General features: G+C 38.9%; 1 protein-coding gene across 1 annotated transcript in view; it reads right to left on the reverse strand.

The window, feature by feature from the left end:
- The window catches only part of ANKFN1 (ankyrin repeat and fibronectin type III domain containing 1), an 899,573-nt gene that overhangs the window by 515,859 nt on the left and 371,464 nt on the right, over positions 1-12,250 (reverse strand). Inside the window, exon 5 of the mRNA XM_053708167.1 lies at positions 4,718-4,815. Coding sequence (XP_053564142.1) covers positions 4,718-4,815 — 98 coding nt within the window. The remainder of the gene's footprint in view (positions 1-4,717; positions 4,816-12,250) is intronic.

Genomic DNA, 12,250 nt, shown 5'->3' on the forward strand with positions numbered 1-12,250 from the left:
AGAGTCCAAAATAACTCTCTTGAAGGGAAATTCAGGTCCCCAAAGGAGACCCCACTCACATGGAGGAACGGACAAATCCAAGGGGTCTCAAGAAGAGAGCAATCCTTTCCCAAGGGGAAACCCAGGGCCCCAAAAGGAGACCTAACCCGCATGGAGGAGTCCAAAGGTCTCACCGACAGAGAACCCCGGAAGGAACACGTCCAACAGGACAATTCCTAGAGCCTCTTGAATGCCAAACCGCCTTAAACCAGCGGTAAGGAGGCACTAAACCTCCAATCCTCCCATGTGAGGAAGAATACTCTAGGCCCGAGAGAATCAGAAGCAAAACGAGTGACGCACCGAAAAATCGCTGACCCAGTCAACCAACTTGATGGCTTAATAAGGACTGAAACAATCCTTCCAGCCTCACGGACCCATGAGTCCTTGTTAGAATGCTTAGCTGAAACTTGTAAAATAAAAACAAGAAACATAAATAATAAAGTAAGCACTCGGCCCCTCGACCAGACCAGCCAGGCCGAACAGGCGCCACATGTCAACAGGACAGGAGACAGAAGATCTGAACCCAAACAGGACCATAACTGCCACGCTGCCTAAAGCCTCCCTCAAAGGGGAAGAGAATAACATACAAAACATAGGACTAACATGTCCCTTAACAACTTCCACAAAAGTAACAGCGAGAATCGATCCCAGAGATAGTTCCCAAAGGAAGCATATAATCAAAAGAAAAGTCATCCTAACCAGATAAAAGAAAATATAAGGCAGCCCTTAGGCAAACCCCCTAAGAAGAAACAGGCATACCCGCAGGACCAGCCGAATGGAACCCTGATCTTCCAACAAAAACTGGGAAGGATCTAAAAAACCGACAATCAGGAGATTGTGCCATCCCCACATGTCTAATGAGGTGAACCATTTGAAGCAGAATACTGTGGATTCCCATATCTGTTAAGGATAGGATCCTCTAATAACTCGAATACGTGTATGATTAAAGCACAAAGGCGCGCTATTCTGTAATGAAAGGCACAACACTCAGGGACAGCTACACCAACAGGGAACTGTATAGGCCCACCCAAGGCCGGGAGACCTGGCATGAGCACAAACGCAAATAAACTTCTGGGCTCTGCAGACGCATAATCACCAAAAATATGTGAAAGCGAAAATGAGCTGCAACTTCCGGGGGGAACAAGCCACGATGCAAGGAGGGATAAACATAATCTGGGTTATTCGCATGTGTAGAAGTAGGGAGTGGTAGGGAACTCACCTCTCGGAGGACAGAACCCCCAGAGGCAGAAGGCTGAGCAGACCCTTGATTCCCTGAGCCTGAGGAACAAAGTGCTCTAATACAGCATATCAAACATAACTGATTGACCTGTGTCAACGTGGGCCAATTTGCATTCTTCACAAGTCGAAGAATCTGAATCTGAAATATGAAAAGTCTCAGCATCAGAATCCTCCATAACTGGATAGAGAATATTTTAATATGGACTAAAAAAAAATCTAAACGGCACCTGACACCCGCAATGGCTAAGGGCACTCACCACCTCCTAGAACCAGACGCCAGCAGAATTTTTCAGTCGCCACACGGTCAGGAATGCGGAAATGGAAAACCAGAACATAAACACGTCCAGTCACAAGGTGAACAATACAATCCAAATAAAGCGCTCCCAAACATAAGGTTGCGTAACTTCCAAAGGCCCCTATGTTCTAAGCCAAGAGCCCAGTTATACACTACACATAAGCAGATTGAATCACATAACAAACATGATTACAAAAACCCCTGTTCAATAATCCCCCTCAGGAAATATTAAACCTCGATTCCAAGAACCAAAGGAGCCTCACTGAGGCCCTATCCTTTATACTTAATAATTCCTGCAGGATAGTATCTTACAGGAAAACAATCTTAACATGAAACAATCTTACCGGAATCTACGCTGTGGAACAGGAAGATGGCCCTTCAAGTGTGACGATTAGTTGCAGCGCCTCCACCATGGACTTGAGAGAAGAAAGCAGGCAGCGAAGTGAAGTTCGACAACGTGATTGCTTGTGGGGCTGTTAATATGAGTCGGGATGGTTTCACAGAAAGACTCTCCCTACATCTCCGGACTCTAACTTTCATCCAGGCTCTCACTGAGAGGCTGACAGGATTACTTAAAACTCCTGTTCCATGTCAAAGTGTACTACCCTCCATAAGAGACAAAACAAACTTCTGACACTTCTCTGCCAACCTCCTTGGATGAAAGGCAAATAATGACTGGGGAATGAGGGGAGTGGGAGGAGTTTTTAAGTTTTGGCTGGGGTGTCTTTGCCTCCTCCTGGTGGCCAGGTTCTTATTTCCTAAAAGTAATGAATGCAGCTGTGGACTCTTTCCATTTATGAAGAAAACTAAAATGGCATTTTAGTAAAAAACTAAATAAAAATTTGCTGCCAAAATTAACACTGCATGTGTTGGGTTAGCGTGACATCAGACTCTGGTTAATTGTTACGTACGTGAATTGCTTAAAAGCCACCACTGCTCTACTGAAGAGACTGACGTGGACTACGGCTAAACCCCAGAAAAGATCATGGCAAACCTGCTCTGCTTTAAAATAATAAACTCTTGATTGAAGAAATTTTCTTTCAGACACCTAAACTTTACCACCTCCTTGCAACACAAGCAAAGAGAATGACTGGGGTTTTAACAGCTTTGCTGTGGTGCTCTTTGCCTCCTCCTGCTGGCCAGGAGTGATATTCCCAATCGTAATTAGAGTTGATCGGTAGACTCACCGTGTAATTAGAAAGAAATTGCACAAAAAACATAAAAAAATGTAAACAGCATGTGATAAAAATGATCTAAAAAAATTCTATTAAAAAGTTATAAAGGCTCAAAGATATGAGGTCTCAGGTCTTAGAAAAAAAAGGCATGAAAAGGGCTTTAGCATAGAGATACATAAATATACATGTCTAAATATGTATATGCATGTATGTATATATATATATATATATATATATATGTATATATATATGTGTGTGTGTGTGTGTGTACAGATGTATTATGTATTTATATGTTTATATATGTATTTACAGACATATATACACATATAAATACATATGTATATATATATATATATATATATATATATATATATATATAAATATATTTAAGTGCAAAATATATATGTATAAAAAATCATATTTATGCAATATTTATACCTATATTTAATAAAGTGTTATAGCATGTATTTACTGGAATATTTCACATTGCAATGTTCTTCACATAGGGGAATATGTTCTAAGTATTTTTAAATGGATATTCCTATACATATCTGCATTTATCTATACCTATATATAATCATCTATATATATATATATATATATATATATATATATATATATATATATATATATATATATATATATATATATACTGATATCGATATATAATTTACCAAAAATCATCAGCTATATATAGAAATATTTATTTAAGAATAATAGAACATCTTATTCTATGTGGTGAACATTAGAATGTGAAATATTCATGATTCATGTAGGGTTTAGCGCACTTGAATAAACGCAATCAGGTTATGGGAGAATATGTTAACATGGTTGCGATATTCAAAGTACAACTCTTTGCAAGTATCGGGTTTCCGTACCCGCACAAACTTTCAATTTGTAATAGGAGCGCAACCCGATGCATGCAAAAAGCCTTCGTCTAGTGAAGTTAACATGCAAGCGGGAGTGCAAAAAAGAGCTCCATTTGTAATCTAGCCCTAAAGCTGTGCGGCTGATAGATACTTCCTGCTAATACGTTTACCTTTTGAAGTGCATTGTCCATTTAATAGATGCATATTTATGAAAGAAGAAGATCAAGCTAATTTAGATCTCGTTGGTTATTAGTATTAGTTATAAGCTGATAAAAGTTATAGGAATGCAAAACATAGGTAAATAATTCACTTCTGAGAGCCACCAAGTAAAAAAAAATAATAATCAAAATTGATCTATCTATAAATCTATCTATCTATCCATCTGTCTGTCTAATGTTACATAGTTTTCACTTTCTGATTTTAAAATGATGTATTCCCGCTTGAGTCAATCAGTATATCACACATTTTAACTCTTCCACCTTTATTCAGGCAACAAAATACTTCCAGCCATGAGTTCTGGGATAAATGAATGGTGTTGATAAACTCTGCCTTTTACAATAATTTCTGTATTTACCATTTAACCCTGTGCTGATAGAAGGGTATTTACAAAATTCCAGCCATGTAGACAAATGGATTTATGCTTCTGAAAACTTGAGAAGCTGAGACTATACTCTTCTTCAAACTATAATGAGAAGAAAATTCCTGAAATCTCCACATGAAAGCAAGAGATTACGTTATATATGCATACGGCTGATTTATAAGGTTTTCCATTGTATATACATTTGTTATTTTAGGAAGTACTGGATCTATTTTTGAAAGGCTCCGACGCCTCTTATCCTTCTGAAGATTAATCTCTGATCTACACAGCAAACGTCTGAATCCTAACAAGTGGCCGGCTTGATCTGATTTCTTTTTTGTTGAAAAGTTTGAAAATACTTTCCTTCTATCTATTTCATTTTTTTTTTTCAAGCTCACAAATACAAAGACAAATGATGTTCAATCTGCCACTGTTGCCAGAAAGATTGTGTTTTCTAACTCTTGCCAAGAGCTCGGGATGATTTAGAAAGTTAAACGATTTAATTGAAAGAGTTGGCACTTACCATCGTGAGGCCTGTGATAGTACATTTCAAAGACTGGAGATTATCCACTATTATTTCTCCAGCGATGGAAGAAAAATCTGAAGAAGCGCTCCACTCAGCTGGAAAGACAAAAAAAGACAAAAACAATTGTAGAGAACATTTCACTGTTAGTTCTTTTTTCTTCTTTTTTTTTTAATTAATGCCTTGAAAAATACTAGTTTTTAAAAATTAGCGTCTAGTTTGAATTTGCATACAAAATTGTTGGATTTATTTGTTGTTGTTTTCCAAGCAATTTCAATCAAAGAAAAAAATTACAAATTAAATTAGGATAATAAACACTTGAATTAGAAAATTCTATAATGTCAATATCTAGTTAAAACAAACAAAAAAATTATCACAAAAATGGGCATTGAAAGATTTTCATGTAGATTCTTTCAAGAATATTTATAGACCTTCACAAAATTCATCACTTGAACAATAAATATTTTTATATCATTTTGAGTTATTTTATACTTATAAAGGCACTGAATACATATGCTAAATTCATATTTAGTAATATGGTATGTGCCCAATTGTTATAAAAATCAATATCACATTTAAAAAAAAAAGAAAGAAAAAAATTATACCTGTTATTTTTTTTTTTAATTATGTCTGTAGATGTATTTTCCAAATTTTATTAATTGTTCAAATATTGATTAAATAAAAGTAACATGTTAGCTGTGGTTGTTGGGAAAAACAGAATTTATGCTTACCTGATAAATTTCTTTCTCTTGTGATGTATCGAGTCCACGGATTCATCCATACTTGTGGGATATTCTCCTTCCCTACAGGAAGTGGCAGAGAGAGCACCCACAGCAGAGCTGTCTATATAGCTCCTCCCTTAGCTCCACCCCCCAGTCATTCGACCGAAGGCTAGGAAGAAAAAGGAGAAACTATAGGGTGCAGTGGTGACTGAAGTTTTCTAAATAAGAATATACTACCTGTCTTAAATAGACAGGGCGGGCCGTGGACTCGATACATCACAAGAGAAAGAAATTTATCAGGTAAGCATAAATTCTGTTTTCTCTTGTAAGATGTATCGAGTCCACGGATTCATCCATACTTGTGGGATATCAATACCAAAGCTTTAGGACATGGATAAAGGGAGGGACAAGGCAGGTTCCTTAAACAGAAGGCACCACTGCTTGTAGAACCTTTCTCACAAAAATAGCCTCCGAAGAAGCAAAAGAATCGAATTTGTAAAATTTGGAAAAAGTATGAAAAAAAAATTTGGAAAAAGCAAGTTGCCGCCTTGCAAATCTGTTCAACAGAAGCCTCATTTTTAAAAGCCACTGCTCTAGTAGAATGAGCAGTGATTATTTCAGGAGGCTGCTGGCCAGCAGTCTCATAAGCCATACGGATGATACTTTGCAACCAAAAAGAAAGAGAGGTAGTCGTAGCCTTTTGACCTCTCCACTTACCAGAATAGACAACAAACAATGAAGATGTATGGCGGAAATCTTTGGTTGCTTGTAAGTAGAACTTTAAAGCACGAACCACATCAAGATTGTGCAACAGACGTTCCTTCTTTGAAGAAGGATTAGGACACAGCGAAGGAACAACAATTTCCTGATTGATATTCCTATTAGAAACAACCTTAGGAAGGAATCCAGGTTTGGTACGTAAAACCACCTTATCTGCATGGAAAATAAGATAAGGTGAGTCACACTGTAAAGCAGATAACTCAGAAACTCTTCGAGCCGAAGAGATAGCTACTAAAAACAAAACTTTCCAAGATAGCAGCTTAATATCTATGGAATGCATATGTTCAAACGGAACCCCTTGAAGAACTTTAAGAACCACGTTTATGCTCCATGGCGGAGCAACAGGTTTAAATACAGGCTTGATCCTGACCAAGGCCTGACTAAACGCTTGAACGTCTGGGAAATCTGCCAGACGTTTGTGTAAAAGAATAGACAAAGCAGATATTTGTCCCTTTAAGGAACTAGCTGATAATCCCTTCTCCAATCCTTCTTGGAGAAAAGACAAAATTCTAGGAATCCTAATCTTACTCCATGAGTAACCCTTGGATTCACACCAACAAAGATATTTGTGCCAAATCTTATGATAGATTTTCCTGGTGACAGGCTTTCTAGCCTGAATCAGGGTATCAATGACCGACTCAGAGAAACCACGCTTTGATAGAATCCGGCGTTCAATCTCCAAGCAGTCAGACGCAGAGAAATTAGATTTGGATGCTTGAACGGACCTTGGATTAGAAGGTCCTGCCTCATTGGCAGAGTCCACGGTGGAACAGATGACATGTCTACCAGGTCTGCATACCAAGTCCTGCGTGGCCACGCAGGCACTATCAGAATTACTGAAGCTCTCTCCTGCTTGATTCTGGCAACCAGACGTGGGAGTAGAGGAAACGGTGGAAATACAGAAGCCAGTTTGAAGGACCAGGGTACTGCTAGAGCATCTATCAGTACGGCATGGGGATCCCGGGACCTAGACCCGTAACGCGGAAGTTTGGCGTTCTGTCGGGATGCCATCAGATCCAATTCTGATGTGCCCCATAGCTGAGTCAGCTGGCCAAATACCTCCAGATGGAGCTCCCACTCCCCCGGATGAAAAGTCTGACGACTTAGGAAATCCGCCTCCCAGTTCTCTACCCCTGGGATATGGATTTCTGAGAGATGGCAAGAGTGATCCTCCGCCCATCGGATAATTTTGGTTACCTCCATCATTTCTAGAGAACTCCGTGTTCCTCCTTGATGATTGATATAGGCTACAGTCGTGATGTTGTCCGACTGAAATCTGATGAATTTGGCCGCAGCTAGCTGAGGCCACGCCTGAAGCGCATTGAATATCGCTCTCAGTACTAGAATGTTTATCGGGAGGAGAGATTCCTCCCGAGACCATAAGCCCTGTGCTTTCAGGGATTTCCAGACTGCACCCCAGCCTAGCAGGCTGGCATCTGTCGTTACTATGAGCCACTCTGGCCTGCGGAAACACATTCCCTGAGACAGGTGGTCCTGAGACAACCACCAGAGAAGAGAATCTTTGGTCTCTTGGTCAAGATGCAGTTGAGGAGATAAATCTGCATAATCCCCATTCCACTGTTTGAGCATGCATAGTTGCAGTGGTCTGAGGTATAGGCAGGCATAAGGAACTATGTCCATTGCCGCTACCATAAGTCCGATTACCTCCATACACTGAGCCACTGATGGCCGAGGAATGGAATGAAGAGCTCGGCATGTGATTAAAAGTTTTGATTTTCTGACCTCCGTCAGAAATATTTTCATTTCTACCGAGTCTATCAGAGTCCCTAGGAAGGAAACTCTTGTGAGAGGGATGAGAGAACTCTTTTTTATGTTCATCTTCCACCTGTGAGATCTCAGAAAAGCCAACACGATGTCCGTGTAAGACTTGGCTAGCTGGAAAGTTGAATCCTGAATTAAGATGTCGTCTAGATAAAGCTCCACTGCTATACCACGCGGTCTTAGAACCGCCAAAAGGGACTCTAGCACCTTTGTGAAAATTCTGGGAGCCGTGGCCAACCCGAAGGGAAGGGCCACAAACTGGTAATGCCTGTCCAGAAAGGCGAATCTGAGGAATTGATGATGATCTCTGTGAATAGGGATGTGTAGATATGCATCCTTTAAGTCCACGGTAGTCATATATTGACCCTCCTGGATCAGAGGAAGAATAGTCAAATAGTCTCCATCTTGAAAGATGGTACTTTGAGGAATTTGTTTAGAATTTTGAGATCCAAGATTGGTCTGAAAGTTCCCTCTTTTTTGGGAACCACAAACAGGTTGGAGTGAAAACCTAGCCCTTGTTCCGCTCTTGGAACTGAGCGAATCACTCCCATGGTATGTAGGTCTTCTACACAACGTAAGAACGCCTCTCTCTTTGTCTGGTTTGCAGACAATTGAGATATGTGAAATCTCCCCCTTGGGGGGGAGTCTTTGAAGTCCAGAAGATATCCTTGGGATACAATTTCTAAAGCACAGGAATCGTGAACATCTCTTGCCCAAGCCTGAGCAAAGAGAGAGAGTCTGCTCCCTACTAGATCCGGTCCCGGATCGGGGGCTACCCCTTCATGCTGTCTTAGAGGCAGCAGCAGGCTTCTTGGCCTGTTTACCTTTGTTCCAAGCCTGGTTAGGTCTCCAGACTGACTTGGATTGGACAGAATTACCCTCTTGCTTTGCTGCAGGGGAAGCTGAAGCGGGACCACCCTTGTAGTTCCGAAAGGAACGAAAATTATTTTGTTTGGTCCTCATCTTATTTGTTTTATCCTGAGGGAGGGCAGGGCCTTTCCCTCCAGTGATGTCTGAAATAATTTTTTTCAGTGCAGGCCCGAATAGGGTCTTTCCTTTGAAAGGGATGTTCAACAATTTAGATTTTGATGACACATCAGCAGACCAAGACTTAAGCCATAACGCCCTGCGTGCTAAAATGGCAAAACCTGAATTATTTGCCGCTATTTTAGCCATCTGGAAAGCGGCATCTGTAATGAAAGAATTAGCCAACTTAAGGGCCTTAATTCTATCCATAATATCCTCTAATGGAGTCTCCACCTGGAGAGCCTCTTCTAGAGCCTCAAACCAGAAAGCAGCTGCAGTAGTTACCGGAACAATGCATGCAATAGGTTGGAAAAGAAAACCTTGATGAACAAAACTTTTCTTTAGAAGACCCTTTAATTTTTTATCCATAGGATCTTTGAAAGCACAACTGTCTTCGATAGGTATAGTTGTACGCTTAGCAATAGTAGAAATAGCTCCCTCCACCTTAGGAACAGTCTGCCACGAGTCCTGTATGGTGTCAGATATGGGAAACATTTTCTTAAAAACAGGAGGGGGTGCGAACGGAATACCTGGTCTATCCCACTCCTTAGTAACAATAGTCACAATCCTCTTAGGGACTGGAAAAACATCAGTGTAAACAGGAACCTCTAAGTATCTGTCCATTTTACACAATTTCTCTGGAACCACTATAGGGTCACAATCGTCTAGAGTAGCTAATACCTCCTTGAGCAATAAGCGGAGCTGTTCAAGCTTAAATTTAAAGGCCGTCATATCAGAATCTGTCTGAGGGAGCGTCTTTCCTGAATCAGAAGTCTCTCCCTCAGATAACAAATCCCTTACCCCTACTTCAGAATATTGTGAGGGTATATCGGATACGGCTACTAAAGCGTCAGACGGCTAAGCATTTGTTCTTAACCCACAGCTGACACGCTTTCCTTGTAAACCAGGCAGTTTAGAGAAAACCTCTGTGAGGGTTTTATTCATAACTGTGGCCATGTCTTGTAAAGTAAATTAATTAGATGCACTAGAGGTACTTGGCGTCACTTGTGCGGGCGTTACTGGTTGTGACACTTGGGGAGAGCTAGATGCTAAACCCTCATTTCCTTCTAACTGAGAATCATCTATTGCAATATTTTTAAGTGCTAAAATATGCTCTTTATAATTTATAGACATATCAGTGCAAGTGGGACACATTCTAAGAGGGGGTTCCACAATGGCTTCTAAACACATAGAACAAGGATTCTCCTTGGTGTCAGACATGTTAAACAGGCTAGTAATGTAACAAGCAAGCTTGGAAAACACTTTAATCAAAGTAAATAACACTTTAAACAAAAACGGTACTGTGCCTTTAAGAGAAAAAAAGCTGCACAAACTCTGTAAAACAGTTTAAAAAAGCAGTAAACACAACAAAATTTTTACAGTAGCATCATAAAGCCTTAGTAACTTTGCACAACTATGCAAATAAACAATTAACCCCTTAATGTAAAAACCGGATTGAAAAAACTTCAAAACCGGTAAAATAACGTTCAGCACCTTGCCACAGCAGGCGCCTACCTGCCCTTTAGCAGGGCTGGATTTCCCATTAGGCACAGTAGGCATGTGCCTACAGGTGCCTTGCAGTGAGGGGCGCCTGCTTGTCAGTAATAAAAAATAAAAAAAATATTTTTTTTATGAGGGCATTAATTTTAGTAAGAATTGTGCTGCCAGGTGCTTACAAAGTCAAGTGTTTCATTGGGAATATGTTACAGCAGTTGAGGGAGCCATGAAGGAGAGAGGGGTAAAGATTAAAACTAAACCCCTCCCATTTTCGCCAAGCATATTTAGTTTCACTTTTATTTTATGTACTTCTGTTGCCTCACACAGCCAAGCTCCATGCTGATGTGGTGCAGAAACATTTTGTTGAGGAATGAAAGCTTCAGAACAACAGGTTAGGACTGTACAAGGCTTCTAATGCTACCTAGAATGAAAAAATAACAAGCAGAGCAATTTAACCCCTTGGCTACAAGAGAGGGTTGCAGTGTATTCACTTGTTATGTGCTGTATTCCTTTTTTATAGCCAGGGGTTTAAATTCTGCTTCAGGATGAATGTTTTTGTTCTATAAAGGCCTTGGAGGTGTGGAGGTTATGTGGGACTAGCTGCTCTGCTCTTTATTACAAGATGCCAATTGTGATTTATAGCCTATAGGGCACTTTGACAACAAAGTTTGTAGACTGTAAGGCTGTAAAATGTGTATGTGTGTAAACCACTCACATGGCATATTTGTTTGTATGTATGTATATGTATGTGTATATATATATATATATATATATATATATATATATATATATATATATATATATATAAATATATATATATATATATATATATATATATATATATATATATACATACACACAAACACACACATATATATATATATATATATATATATATATATATATATATATATATATATATATATATATATATACACATTCACACACATCACACACACACACACATATATATATATATATATACACATTCACACACATCACATTAAAAATTGTTAACTATCAAGTAAGTGTGGTATGTTTGTATTGTGGTAAATTTAATTTCTAAGTTCTAATTTTAAACACATTTGTTGACCCCTGGATTACATATAATCTACACTTTGAGAACAAGATTTTTTTCATGTAGTGGAAAAAATACCTACATTTTATATTTTCTTCCACTAACTGCACAGGTTGTTGATGAGCTTGCATGCTGCTAGTTTGAATATTGCTATTGTTTACACAAAACTGTGTTTAACTCCAACAAAATGTTAAGCACATAGTCAAAGTCATCTCCAGAAAAGCAATACACTAATGGCTTGTCAATAAACATGTCCTATGAGCCCATCTGGGTCTGCACAGATGTGTATTTCTATCTCAGAACTGACATTGACTATGTGTTTAACTCTTTTGCAAGAGTCTAACACACTTTAGTGCAAGCACTAGTGCAATTATAAAATGCCCAGCAAACTGTCACATTTTATGCCCCTTTAAATAGGGTTTTCTTTAGAATATTTTACATTAAAAGTTTAACATGATTTGTTTTTGTTATACATAATAGAAATTGTATGGCCATTTGAGTCAAGTGAATATTGATTTTTGGTGTAGCTTCCATTACAACAAATATTGCAATTGATGTGTGTATTTGTGTATCTCCATAAAAGGGAAAATGACATTTTTACATCTAATATTTATTTTTAGTTGTCCTAAATAATAAAAAAAAGAAAGT

The sequence above is a fragment of the Bombina bombina genome, chromosome 1 (assembly GCF_027579735.1).
Source record: "Bombina bombina isolate aBomBom1 chromosome 1, aBomBom1.pri, whole genome shotgun sequence".
In the NCBI taxonomy this organism is placed as follows: Eukaryota; Metazoa; Chordata; class Amphibia; order Anura; family Bombinatoridae; genus Bombina; species Bombina bombina.